Genomic DNA, 14,098 nt, shown 5'->3' on the forward strand with positions numbered 1-14,098 from the left:
TGAAATTTCCCAAACAGAGATGGCAATCACCTTCCCGCATTCAATCAAACTGAGAGTAAAAGGCCACAGTAGCTTTTGCCATTCATTCCTAACTTACTATTTACTTATTGTTATTTGGTTTCGGTAACAGTTGCACTAGTTTGAACAGTGGTTATTCATCAAATGCAAGATGAAATTCAAGTATTTTCATTCAGTTTTGCTAAACTTTTTCAATTTTTGTTTATAAAAAGGAATCAGAATGATGGTCTCTCTGGTTAAAAGCACATCCTTACGGATGACAGGTGACCAGTACAGGTCCTGCAACAGCGGTCATTCTTCCTGAGAAGGAGGTGACTGATTTACTCAAAGCTTGTGCACTCTTTGGCTGGACAGATGGTTTTTGACACTTTCGTAGGCAGTTAAGGGAAGTTTTTAATTCCTTTCTGAGCGACTTAACCGAGAACGAGCATCTTGTAATAACCTTGAAGGAGAAAAGGCGCCTTTAAAAGCTGTATTTTAAAATTTCTGGTCAAGCATTTGGAATTTAAGACGTGGAGCTGAAGCTGCCTGGAAGACTTCAGTTCTGTCCATTTTGAAAACACACTATTGTAATCAGACTATACGAGGATCCCTGCAGGACTCTGCCTTGGTTGAGCGCAGATGATGTCTGTGAATGAAAACTCTGTGATGTTGTTTTAATCTTCATCATTCAACACCAGCTTGCGCTGAGTGCTTGATTTTATGCCTACTACACTTACTCATTTTTTTTTTCTCTATAAACTACTTAACACAGAAGGAACAAGTTGTTTTTGTGTACTGTAGTTATGGCATTTCTTTTAATGTTTAGACATTTCAGATTTCAAACCCTGAACCCTCGCAGCGTGCTTGAGCTGAAGGACCATCGGCTTACAAAGCAAAGAGTAAGTAAGGGCTCTTGTCCTGAATGAACATGCTACTTAAAAAAAATTAAAAGCTTAATGAAGTCATCCCTTTCACAAGGCATAGAGGACAAAAATAGAGCATAGCTAAGCGCATAGCAATAGCTGAGAGGTAGGATTGAGTCAGCCATATGAGAGAACTGGGTTCTTTTCCTTTTTTGTATAATTTCTTGGGGGTATGAGGCATAAGTTACTGAGTTGTCATGGATAAACGACCTCACACCCCCTGCCAGCGTAACAGCTAAGTTTTGAATGAATGCATCTGAATTCTAGGTTTTACCGTATTTATCTCGGCATTAGCAATTGTTGATCCGTAGAGGAAAAAGGGGTCATGCCGCAAAATGTGCGGTTGGCGCTGGCTCTTAGAGGCACGTCGGACCGATTTTTGTTACTCCAGTCGAACAGTGCAGTTTTAACTTTGCATTTACCGTGCACTCTAGTCTAACAAAGTCCGTCAGTTGCTAAGTTCAATGTAGCGCTGATAGGAAGTACAACCTTCGTGTCGTGTATGAACAGCCGTGATGCAGACCTTGCGCTGCCAGATACGGCTGTTCTCTGTTGACATCTGTAGGAACTGAGAACGTACAACACCTTGCAAGAGCAGGCTCTCAAAGAGTAAATACAGCCGTGATGATGTAACTCCAGGCCATATTTGGTCCCAAACATTTCGTTCTGCTTTCTTAAATCCCACGCTCTTTTCCTGAAAACATTTATTCTTCCTCCCTCCAAAGGAAAAAATATCTTGAATTTGTGTTTATGTTGTTGCTATGACATTTGGTTAAACTCTATGCAGATGCACGTTCTGTTAATAAGAGAAAAAAAAAATGAACTGTGTACTTCAGTGAACAAAGATTGCCCTGTGTTTGTGTTAAAATGTTGCTATGGCAGTGCATATGGTTTTATTTGGTGGAACTTTGTGGTGAAGTGGAAGGAAGTCACATGTATGCAAGACAAACAAGAAATGGCAGCAAAAAACAACTCGAAATAAATACTGAAACTGAAAGGGAAGTTGCAGATGACATGTACAAAACCAGGAAAAAACAAGGATAATTGTTTTGCTGCCTGTCTGTCGGTGATTTGATAACAGAAATGTGTTCCCACTGTGTCCTGCCGCGTCTCGGTGGCCCATCGGACAGCGATAACGATGCTTTTATTGCGAGAGCTTCTTTCCCTCGCTGGCTCTGTGCATTGTAACATATTTTTGTTTTGGAAGCAGAGTTCCACTGTCTTGGCCTGATTTCACCACTGCTAATTTTTCCTGCCGAAAAGCATTTCCAGGCTATCTTATTGTAGTAGGGGTTTTGGCAGGAAAAACCGATAGAGTGATAAAATATGGGAAGCTGCTAGAGCCTTGCCTACCTTTGGGGGCAAGGAGAAGTCTATGTAGACTTACTAGCTCCTACTAGTGATAGAAACGGTGGATTTTTATTTTTTTCTTAACTGGCACAGTAGTCCTTATATTTGTCTTATCCTTTTGCATTAGACTTCTTTTTGCATTAGTTGCATCAGTACAGCTGTTTGCGGGGTTGCGTGACAAATCACGGTGGGTTAAAAATAATCTGCCAAAGAAGCAGGGATAGAAATGAGAGGGGAGAGGGAGTCTTGATTTAGAGAATAAATTGCCACACTGGGAGCTGGCTGGTTCCTGCATGATCCCAGCTGGTGGAGAAAGCAAAGGTGTTTTTAAAATCACATTGCCGCTTTCTTCCTGTTATCCCAGTTCTGCCTCAAGAAGGAGGAAGAAGTGGCTGTGAAAGCTGCCTGTTGCCTCTCCACCCCTCGCTTCCAGGTTTTCTGCTGAATCGTGTGGTAGCCACAGAACCTGTCCATTTTGCCAAGAGTGCCAACAGGCAGTAGAGGTATGTGTCCAAGTGAGTAAAAATTAAGTTGGTGGATGAGGTATTCAGGAAAAAGAGCAGACAGGGGTGGTGTTAAAAGCTTGCCTGAGAAGTCCCCACCACTTTCATACCTAAACTCTCCATGGTATCTCTTGGTTGAGCTTTTTTCCCAATCTCTGCTTTCAGCTGTGCTTGGGCATCCGTATTGGTTCTAGTGGGATTGTTCCACTACAGCGTGAGTATCTGCTTCTGTAGAGTAAAATGTATTTTCCTGTTTTAAGATCCCATTAATAGACTGGCTTTACAGCTGTGTTGTCTTGATGTCTAATTTTGTCAAATTCATGAGGTAATTAGGCTCTAACGTGGTTGGTTTGAGATGCTCAACGAAATCGGCAGCTTCTGAGAAACTGGTGTCTTCGACTTAGGCGATCCGCTGGGCTCCTTTAGGTCTGGTGCTCAACCAGTGTTCTCAAAATATTGTTGGACTGCACTGCTGGCTGTTCAACTGACGCCTGTAACGGAGCGCCTTCATTAACAGCATTCAGTTAAGTTAAGGTTAAGTTGTAAACATACGTGTCCTAGCTAGATTCTCATCTGGGCAAATCTGTGCACCTTACCTTTAAATTTCTTCTGTCTAGTAAATGAGAACTTTACAAAATCTTGCATAATCTTTTCCTCCTGGACGGTTGCTACATTCCATCCTGTAAGTGTACTTCAAGACAGATGAAGTTGCTTATGTGAATGGTGCCTTGGGGTCTTTCAGGATCTTCTCCAATATAAATTGTGTATGTAGAAGTCATAGCTTTGTAGTTTTTTCTGGGGGGACAAAAAAATCGTAGCATACTGGATACAATCTGTTCAGTTTCTTGGTGTTTGGTCTTTACAGGGTAATAGACACAGATGCCTATTGCATCATTTTGTTGTTTGAAGTCGTCTTTTACAGGATTTATATTTTCTAGACACCAAGTCTCACTGCAGTTCAGTGCAGTTCAGTTGTTCATGAGTTGAAATGCACTTATAGGTATCTCCAAAGCTAGTTGTATGTTACTGTTCTCACCATGGCACCGCCATGTTTCCGTGTGCGGTTTTATACGTGGCTATGTAACGTGGAGAAAAAAATTGTGAAGATGAAAACAAGGACATGTCTACATGAAAAAACAGGCGTGAGGCAGAGTACCCAGCCTTCCTTTGCTGTGTGCTGAGCGCTCTGGGTGCTGCTTGGAAATGGTTACGCTGATTAGACAGGAGTAAACTAAAACATGCACGTGCACCGAAGTGCTTCTCTGCAGGATCAGCGCAGAAGGGACAGCATCTGGCGAAAGCAAGCCTCTGGTGTGACACGTGTACCTGCTGCTGTGTAGGTAGGTAGGTTTGACTTCCAACCCCGAACGACTGCCCAATGCAAGCTTCCTTGTTTCAGTCCTCAAGACCCGTGCAGCTGTAGCCTAGAAATTCTCCTGCGTACCCAAGTCTGTGGCAGAGCTTGTCTGGAGCGTGGGGGGATTCCTGCAGCTTTGGTGGACTGTGAGCATGAGAAGTCCTCCCGCAGTGATCCCACCTGTCCGCAGTGCCGCTGCCTGTTCCCACGCAGCCCATGTGCCACCTCAGCTTCCCACCAGCGGCGGGGAGGTGGTCCCAATTCCCAGGTGGACCCGTCCCCCGGAGGGTCAGGCAGCCCAGCGGGGACCGCTCTGCTGTGGGCTCCGCAGTCATTTATATACAGAGTATAGAGGTTCTCATGGCTCAGCCCAGCGAGGGTTAATTAATAGCTTGGCTATCACGCTGTCAGTAAGATGCTGCCTTTTCCTTCATCTGCTGCTCATTCAGGAGAGCGAGCTAGCAGCATCCCACGAGAGGATTTAGCATAATTGTGGAAATCTGTTTTCTGCATACTCCTGCTTCTATTTTGTTTCCCGCAATGCAGCGCTTAAGGAAGCAGAAACTTTGTCTTCACTGTGTTGCCTTCGTTATTAAGGGAAGATGTTATATGTGACCCTGGTATTATAGTGGTTACCACCATCACACCCTTGTAAAGAAGCGCCTCGAGCCCAGGGCTCCACAGACTGTAGTTTGACAAATGCTCCTTTCGGCGGCAGCACCAGCTTCAGCAACTGCCCTGTGCCACCGCGCTCCATCCTCGGGTGACCCCGGCGCTCGCACCGGTGCAGCTGCCTGGGGGCTGCGGGACAAAGCGGGGCACCTTAGAAATAAAAGAGCCGAAGGAGCCGTGGTACCCGCGAGAGGGGAGAGGGGGGACGGCTGGAGCAGGGGCTGCTGGGGGGGGACGGTGGCCGCAGCCTCGGCGATGCTGCTGGCCCTTCTGGCGTGCCAGGGCTGCCCAGACAATGCGGGGCTCTCCTGCTGCCTGCCGGGTTTAGGGGAGCTCCACACCCTGCAGGTGACTTCATTTTCGGGGTTTCATCTGCTCGATGGCCTGGAATTGAAGTGTGCTGAAAACTGACCGTGTCTTGTCATGTACATCATTTATTATGTTCTTAACTCCTTATCTTCTAGTATTCATCTTGAAGAGGGATATTGATAGTTTAGGTTTTGATCAAGACCAAGAAGTAAAATTATAGCTGTGTTCATTAACCTTACCTGTAGGCCCTGCTGATCGCACTTAAAGGAACCTGTGCTTTTATCATTTGTAATTTTGTGCTTAGTATTTAGGGTTTTTTCTGCTGGAACAAGAGAGGGTATAAAGATTTAAAAGCAAGTGCAAAGGTGATACACAAGAAAAAGGCACTGATTCCTTTTACAGTATGGGGAATTGTGGAGTTCAGTAGTTTTGCCATGTAATTGTGAAATGCAAAAACTGGAGAGAGGACTTTACGGGTGACAGTGAGTTGGTGTGAGTTCCCTGCTCTGGAAGAGTTGCAGTTCGTTTTAGCGGGGTTCATTCCCTCTCTTTATAGCGGGATAATTTCATTTAGTATATTCACTCCTGAGCATGATCTGCTCCTGCAGCCCTTATTCTCCCAACGGTACATTTACAGCTTACAGAACCACCACCCCTCTCTCTACCTGATGAAACGTGCAAAGCCCAAAGTGCAGGTTGTCAAACCCAGGGCCTGGCAAGAGCCCCACCTGAGGCAGGAGTTGGAAGGGATGCTTCTGTTTGTATGCGGTGTGCGTCTTACAGGCATGTAGTCTCTGCGTCTAGTATAGTCCCACGTACATGTAATTTTTCAGGGAACTGTTACTTACGTCGGTTTGAAGACGGGTGTCGTTCAAGTCCAGGTGGCAGTGGGGAGGGCGAGGAATGCGCCTCCAGCTGCCAGGTGGCTGTGAGCAGCGTGTTCCTCTGCCTCTCTCCACGCAGTAACCCTGCATGGAAACCCGATGGTTTCTCAGCGAGCGGCTGAGGTAGCGATGTGTTGGCTGCTAGATGCCAGTAGAAGCCAAACAAAAGCACTTCATCGCATTTTATGCTTTTACTGTCAACAAATACCGTACAGACAAGTTTAGGTACAGCTGAGACTGGTGGCCAGGTGGTGAATTCCAAAACAGCTCAAGTTTTGAATGCCTTCGGGGAGAGAACTTGACTGAGCAGAAGAGAGCCGGCTGTGATTTTTCAGGCAAAGCATTAGCTGCCAGAGATGAGCTTCTGAGATATTTGGCCATTTATTCCATTGAAATATTTATGTCTACTCTAATAAAAAGTTGAGTCTTAACCACTTCGGCATCTAACTATTTGACACTGGATGACGCCCCTTCACAATTCTAAAGCCTCAGTCTCTGGGTTTTATGAGAAGTAGCTTTCTTATGGGACTATGGGAGGGTATTTTGCCAGAGAATAAGTGACGAGAAGGAGAAAAAAAAGCCCCGTTGCAGGTTTCCTTTTGGTCTTATCTGTAGCACAGCTTTATGCTAACCAGCATCGTACAAATGTTGGATGCTGCTTTCTCAGATTGGATGCTAGCTTTCTCTAGCTCATTGTTTTTTAAGTGCTGTTTTCTCACCGTGTGCCAGCTAGCTATCTTACAACTCCCTCAGTTAGCCAAATGTCATCTGTGTCCCACAGTAAAAAGTGTAATTACATATTTAAAAAGTGGGAAGGGGAGGTGAGGAAGAGAAAAGAGCGGCTGCTTTGGCTTTTACTCTATTGGAGAAGTACTTGAAATTCCTCACATTCTTCTCCTGTTAACAGTATGTTTACTTTTCATCACTGGGTTATTAGGATTAACAAAAGTCATTGCTTCAAGCTCATTTAATTTGAATTTAGTGAAAGCAAACTACCTCCTGCAGACCGTAGGAAACATTCTTCTTCCACAGAAATGTATTAATTTGCAAAAAGCAGCCACCAAAAAATGTGAGACTTGATGACCACTTCCACCCCAATGTTCAACATCCCCATGCACGCGCTGCATTCTAATGAAGTACCTTATGCTGCAAATTCCAGGATGGTTTGAATAATCTGACAGTCTAATTAACACTTCTCTCTCTCTATCAAACATTTGCTTTCAATGCCAAGAAGCTTTCTCTGTCTATACACCCTAGAGCACAGGGCTGCAGGCTGCATACACCACTTCAGAAATGTCATTTACCCAAGAAATCAGACTCAGGTTTCTAGTTCATCGCTGCATCTGTAGCGGAGCTTGTTTTAATTTTCAGAGAACCTAAGCTTTTCAGAATTCAAAGTTTTCACAGAAAGCTCTTGCATTTGCTGCCTATCAGAATGCTCTACAAAAAGCAGTTAGGTAAATATTTCTTTATTAAATGATTAATTCCATAAATAAATTCTTTTAATTCATTGAATATAAAATTAAAATCATTTACAACTTATTCCAGTATTACAGGGGCTGGAAGGGGTAAAAAAAAAAAAAAAACAACACAAAGAAAAACAAAAAAAAGCTACAGTTTGATAAATAAAATACTCAGCTTTAAAACAACTGATTTCTGTTTGCCATTAAACTACACTTGGTACATAATAGCTGCCACTGTGAACACCCCACAAGTGCCCACCTCAGGAAGGAATGTAACTTCCAACGTGGTTGGGAAAGGGTGGGAGAAGATGGAGGGAGGACGAGAAGCATAGTGTTAAATTGAACAGGATAGAAAAAAAAAACCAAACAGTTTTCATAACCGGAACAAAACATTTATCTGATCACTTACAAACAGAAAACAGTATATAATTAGGTAAGGTGCTCCAAAAAGAAGCAGTAAAGTTGCTCCAGTACTATGAAGCTTTAAGTATGCTTAAATCTCTGTTGCATTAGTGTCCAGTTGCACAGTGCACTCTTGTAACATCTCAAAGTTGCCCTCAAATGGGCAAGGCACCATTTCCATCAGAGGTCCTTTCTCCGTGGCTGGTTACTTCCAAATTCTCTTTAGCGTCCCACCCCCAACACAACTTAGTCCCTAAATTTGTGAATGTCATTGACCAGTCTGTAGTAGGGATAAGCTTCATTCGCATGCGGACAGTTGTAGTTGCATCGGCAGGACTGGATCATCATGACGCTCTTGGTGAAGGTTTCCCCATCGTCACAGCGGAATCTGATCTTGACAGTCCTGGTCTGCTGAGGCGTACAGCACCTGCCATCCACGCAGGAGCCGCAGTACTTGGGGCGGTACTTCTTCACACTGGAACATCCGGCATAAGTAAACTTCACTGGAGATGGGGACTTCTTAGTCTTGGTACATTTTTTTCCCTTCTGTAAAGGAGAGGCAATAATATCATTAGCAGGAGATTCTTCTCAAGCCTTTACCCTCTACCCAAAGCAGTTTGGAAAGAAGAGGAACAGCGGAAGAGTCTGTATTTACCTTTAGGGAGGCATAGCTTGGCTGGCCACATGGCCTCACTTCACATATCCTGGTCTCTTTGATGAGCTTGCAGTCAGGATTGTCATTGGTAACCCTTGTGGAGATGCCAGTTCCACATGTCTTTGAGCACTGGGACCAGGAGGTTGTCTGCACAATGCATTTGGGATTCTCAAAAGCTCGGCTTTGTGGCTCGGATCCAAAAACTGGAAAAGAAAAGGAGGGCTTAGCCTAAATATGTCCTCTCATGGCGTTTCTTTCTTTCTATTGGGGTCTAAGGAGTCCCATAGCCATCCTCCTGCCTCCTCCCCTTAACTGTCACAGAGATTAGCCCCTACTCACCAGGTAGCATTTTCAGGCCTCCTTTCACAATGGCTATTAGCTCATTGTTCCTGGTTAGTTCGCCTTCGGCATCATCCAGACCAAACTCTTTGCTGAAGAAGCCTTCCAGCTCATCCAGCGCATCCTTGCTTTCATCGCAGACCCACTCTTCGCAGCACTGCCCAGGCACTTTGACCAGCCTGGGGCTGGGGCAGCCCAGGTTAGGAAGAGAGAGCTCCTGCGGGCAGAGCGGGATGCAGCCCACAGCTCCATCTATGCACGTACACTGGTGTTTACAGTTCGGCTGGAAGCTTTCGCCGTTCTGGTAGATTTTGGAGTTGTATTCACACGGTCTCCCCTCGGACTGTGCTGCAGAGACCAACAGAGAGGGAAAGGAGGGAGTCAGCGGTGGGAATCGCTCGCCTGAGCACAGGTATTTGCTGGTCTGTTAAATTCAATTTACGGCAGAGCTCCCTACAATCCCCCGGAGACACGGGGCCAGAACAATAAGTTAGTCAGGAATCACTTTTCCTTATGTGCGTTTAGCACAGCCCAGACATACTGAATCGCATTCCAGACTGCTGAAGTCATGTGCCTTTCTGCCAAGCTACCAACAACAAAGCATAACCATACATGGACTCGAAATTACTAAACCTCGGCACTACGGGGAGCGGGGTTTTCTCCCGGGGGAAGGGTAGCCGCTTACCTCTGCAGATGCCCTTCAGGGCGACGGGGCTGGCGCCGAAGTTGCACTCCAGCCCCTTGGTGTGGTCGCAGGGCTGCGCCCGGCTGCAGTCCTCGTTCAGCTGCTTGGCGCAGACCTTGCAGCAGCCGCAGCCGTCCGGCACCAGCCCCACGCCCGGGGCGCACTGCGGCACGGCCGCCGGGCACTGGCAGACGGCGGGGCATGGCGAGCCCAGAGCCTGCGGATCGGAGCAGAGCGACGGCCGGTGAGCGCCGGCAGCGGAGCGGAGACACCCGCCGCCTCCCCCCCGCATCCTTCCCTCCTTCCCCTCCGCGCAGAGCCGCGGCACTTACCAGGCGGGCCAAGCAGAGGAGAGCGGCCGCCAGAGCGGGGCGGGTGCCCGCGGAGCCCATGTCTAGCGCCGGCGGTGCGGGAGCGAAGGGGCAGCGAGAGGCGGCGAACGCGGAACGGGGCCGGCGCGGTCTGGAGCGGCAGCGAGCGCGACCGCCCTTATATAGGGCGCGGGGGCCGCCGCGTGCGCCGCGGCGCTGACGTCGCGCGTTCCGGGCCGCGGCCGCGGCCAGCGCTCGCGGCATCCCAGGAATGCGGCTGGCGCGCGGCGCGCCCGCCCCGCCCCGCCGCCCGGCAGCGCGCGGGGGCCGGCGGCGGCCTCGGCCGCGGGGGGCGGGAACGTCGGGGGGGGCGGGCTCCTCCCGCGGGCACGCGGCCCCCGCCCCGCCGGGCAGGCTGGGCCCCGCTAGCAGGGTCAGTGCCCCCCGCGTGCGGGTCTTCCCCTCCGCCATGCGGGTTTCCCTCCCGTTATGCGCGTCTTTCCCCCCGTTATGGGAGTCGTTTCCCCCGTTAAGCGGTTTTTTCCCCCCGTTATGCCGGTCTTCTCCCTCATTATGCGGGTCTTTTACCCCGTCGTGCGGATCTTTTCCCCATTATGCCGGTCTTTTTCCCCCGTTACGCGGTTTTTTTCATCGTTATGAGGGCTCTTCCCCCCATTATGCGGTAATTTGCGGTAATTCCCCCCACCACCACCTTGTGCGGGCTTGCCCCCGTTATGCGGGTGTTTTTCCCCTCGTTGTGCGGGCTCCCCCCACCTTCCGTTATCCTTACAGACGGGGCTAACCGGGAGGATGTCGGCCCCCGGAGGCGGTCGCGTTCGGCCGGTGCCCCGCGGGAGCCGGCCCCGGGCGGCCCCAGCGCCACCTGCAGCCCTGGGGACAGACGGACGCACATCTGTCCGGCCCCGCCAGCTGCTGCCGCAGCCCGAGGGGGCCGTTCGGTCACACCTCCCGCACCTTTGCCGTTACCCCTGCAGTTTTGAGGGAGAAACGAGAGGTTTTGTGTCACCCCCGGGCGCCCGGTTTTCCCTCAGGACTTGCTGGCCCCCGCGGCGAGCAGCCCCCTGCCCTCCCGCCAGCCCCCGGGCTCAGTATCCCTGGCTCAGACCGGGCGCCCTCGAATAGTATTTCCCTGTTGGAGTCGAAGATTTGGGGTTGGGGAGGAGACCTGGGGCTTCTGTTGTGGCGTCTTTTCTTTTCATGGCTGTAAGTATTTCCAGATGGGGGTTTAGACACCAGACGTAACAATATTTCCATATTTGGTATAGCAGTAGCCTGCATTTTTCACATTTTTCTGCTCTGTTATCCAACCACAAAGCATTCTTGACAGCTTCAGATGTTGTTAAATATAGCCTTCACTTCTGTTCCCAGGGCAGGAAATTCTTTGGAATTCCTGTTTTTCACGCAATCTGTCTATCATGATTTAGGAGAATTGCGCTGGAGGAGCCAACTGGCGTTAGGCTGCAGTTTGCTCCTTTATTGAAAAAAGCCCAGCAGTTGAGGCTGCTCCCCAACGGCGTTACAATAAGTCCCCATTCCAGGGATTTTTCTTTGCAAATGAGATTATTGTTCCTAAACACAAGTTTGGCGGATTTGATGGGTTTTTTTGTTTTTTGGGTTTTTTTGTTTGGGTTTTTTTTTTTCGGTCACCTTCAAGGCTGGAAGGTGGAGGAGCAGATTCAGAGGAGAGGCAAAAAAAAAAAAAAAAAAAAACCAAACCAAAAAAACCCTCTCCAAAAAGCATGAGAAGGGGGAGGGGAGGGGACGAGGGAGACAGTGGAGAGGGAGGGGATGCGAAGAGGAGGGGGATGCCATTAACCTGTCTGCGCCGCATTTCCATAGAGTGCGCGCCCGCCTGCGCCGCTGCGCAAGGATGGGCATCTCGGGAGGGGGAGGCGGCGGCGGCAGCCCCCGCTGCTCGGAGGAGGCGAGCCCGGGGACCTCTCGTCGCCTGCCCGGTGCCGCGGCCGAAGGGGGTGACGGACAGGACCGTGTCGCCGGGACCGAGCACATGGATGGCTCCGGGTAAGTGCCGCTGCTCGCCCCCCGCCTCCGTCCCCGCGCAGGGGCCGGGGGACGCGGCTGCCCGCGCCCCTCTCTGCGCCCGGCTGGGCTTGTTGTGTGTTTTAACACCATCAGGAATAATAAGGCGGCCTTGTTGGACCCTGCCGGAGCCGCAGAAAAGGGGGCTTGTTGTTGTCTTGGGAGCGCTTGCTGCTGGAGGGGGCTCTGGCCGGCGGGGGGACGCGGGCTGCCGGGGAGGCGGCGGCCGAAGGGGCGCGCACAAAGGGGGCCCTGTCCGCGGCCCAGCCGGGCGGCAGCGCCAGCCCCAAGCCTCTCGGCGGACTTTCCGAAAAAAACATACACCGGTTTGTTTCGGTTCTCCAGCGGGCATCCGTCTCCCGGCGGCTCCGGCTGATGGAGACGCAGCAGCGGGGGCCATCCCCCCGCCCCCCGGCAGCCGCCGCGCAGCACCGCCGGGGGAGCCGCACCGCCGCCCGGGGCGGGACGGGACGGGATGCTCCATCCCTGGAAGTGTTCCAGGCCAGGCTGGATGGGGCTTTGAGCAGCCTGGTCTAGTGGGAGGTGTCCCTGCCCAGGGCAGGGGGTTGGAACTAGATGATCTTTAAGGTCCCTTCCAACCCGAACCGTTCTGTGATTCTGTGACGGGGTGGGACGGGGCGGCCTCTCCCCGCAGGGGGATGCTGTGACCCCGGGGAGGGAGTGCTATGGATGTCCCCGTCGGAGGGGACACCGGTGCCGTTCCCCGCCCCCGCTGCAGAGCCCGGCCCCGTCCTCCTCCTCCTCTTCCAGGGATGTCCCCATGGTGGTGGCCATGCCGGGCAGAAGGGCTCCTGTCCCCAGCACTGCCATCCCTCCTCCCTGCGGTGGCCAGGCCTGTGCCCAGGCCAGGCCTGATGGAGGGTTCCCATTGTGGTTTCTTTTTCCCCCACAATTTATTCTCTTGATATTGATGTTTTACTTTGTGGTGGTTTTGTGGTTCGGGAAAGGTGATGGGATGAAAGCTCCAGGCCCTCTTTGCCTAGAAGTTGCTCTACAGAAGGCAGCAGTGGTTTTCTTCATCACTCATATGCCTCAAAATTTGACCAGAAAGGACAATAGCTGAAAGGGAAATTCAGTCTTCAGTTACATGCAGCTATCTCTCGAGACTGCCAATATATACCATTTAGTGCCACTTCTGATGACAGGAGGTATTTTATGTGTCCATTAAGAATTGGACAGAGACCACCGGCGAACTTAGGTGGTTGCCAGTAATGGCAGTAACGACTTTCCATCCCTACTGATTTGGCCGAGGCCCAGCTGGTGACGAGGAGGAGCGAGGGTCGATCCCATTTCCAGACTCCAAGCTATCCAGTACGCAGGGCTTCCCTTGCTTTTGTAGGTGTATGGGTGGGGTTTTTTTCTGCGATACTTTAGTTTTATAACTTTCCACAGTGGTTTTTAGATGGATAATCTGACCGGTGCTTTTTTTGCCAGGAAGACCTTTACACAGCAGCATTGTGATCTGGAGGAATAAGTTGGTGATTCAACACACCTTGATTAATGAAAATTCTGAAAATTTTTCAAAAATTTTGAAAAAGCAGAAGGAGCTGGCATACCGATGCATGGTTAAATTGGATGGTTTTGCTTTTCAGGGATTTATGCAAACACTTGTTTATTTAATTACATCTAATTGAAGGACACGCACCGAGCGTCCTGCTTTGATCTATGACTTTCACAACATTCAGCAAATGCCACAGGAAAAGTCAATGAATAGCGCCTTTTCTCACTTGGTTTCGTGTCTTACCGCACATTCACAAAACTTTGATGGGAAACTGTAACTGAACCTACATTTGCTCAAAAAAGGTCACTTCGAAAGCTTTGAAGCACCTTTTAACAAACCTGTCCTGAATTTCAAGTAGTTGACAACACTCGAGATGGGTTGAGTTTCTCTGGAGTTCAGGTTAGACTGTGACCCTTTCATAGGCTTTCCCTGCGCACGTTTCCCTGTCACCATCCGTGACCCAGCGTTTACCTTCCAGGCTGTGCCTACATCTCCTGGATGTACGTCGGGAAACAGGAAAAACGTTGGAATATCTTCCCTTTTTAGATTTTGTTCAGCGTAACGGACTGTTCCAGACCTTTGTTGTCCCGGGTGAACTGGGAAATACTCCCTGCTTCACGTCATGAAGAGTATTTTGCTGGCTCCTCACTTTTTGTGCCGTA

General features: G+C 49.7%; 1 protein-coding gene across 1 annotated transcript; it reads right to left on the reverse strand.

Annotated features, from left to right (window-relative positions):
• Nucleotides 1-7,126: 7,126 nt before the first annotated feature.
• CCN1 (cellular communication network factor 1) lies at nucleotides 7,127-10,117 on the reverse strand. The gene is made up of 5 exons (XM_054213245.1): nucleotides 9,875-10,117; nucleotides 9,543-9,759; nucleotides 8,858-9,205; nucleotides 8,519-8,721; nucleotides 7,127-8,409 (listed from the first exon to the last, which is right to left on the reverse strand). The coding sequence occupies exons 1-5, from the start codon at nucleotides 10,115-10,117 to the stop codon at nucleotides 8,110-8,112; spliced, it is 1,311 nt and encodes a 436-aa protein (XP_054069220.1). The 3' UTR covers nucleotides 7,127-8,109.
• Nucleotides 10,118-14,098: the final 3,981 nt, after the last annotated feature.

Source organism: Rissa tridactyla, chromosome 8 (genome assembly GCF_028500815.1).
Source record: "Rissa tridactyla isolate bRisTri1 chromosome 8, bRisTri1.patW.cur.20221130, whole genome shotgun sequence".
NCBI classification, from domain to species: domain Eukaryota; kingdom Metazoa; phylum Chordata; class Aves; order Charadriiformes; family Laridae; genus Rissa; species Rissa tridactyla.

Excerpts from the sequence above, each read along its gene's own strand:
- CCN1 (XM_054213245.1), bottom strand. The coding sequence starts at position 10,117 with ATGCCGCGAGCGCTGGCCGCGGCCGCGGCCCGGAACGCGCGACGTCAG. Across the intron at positions 9,760-9,874 it reads TCCTCTGCTTGGCCCGCCTG|GCTCTGGGCTCGCCATGCCC; the intron begins GTAAGTGCCGCG and ends TCCGATCCGCAG. Across the intron at positions 8,722-8,857 it reads AGGCCTGAAAATGCTACCTG|TTTTTGGATCCGAGCCACAA; the intron begins GTGAGTAGGGGC and ends TTTCTTTTCCAG.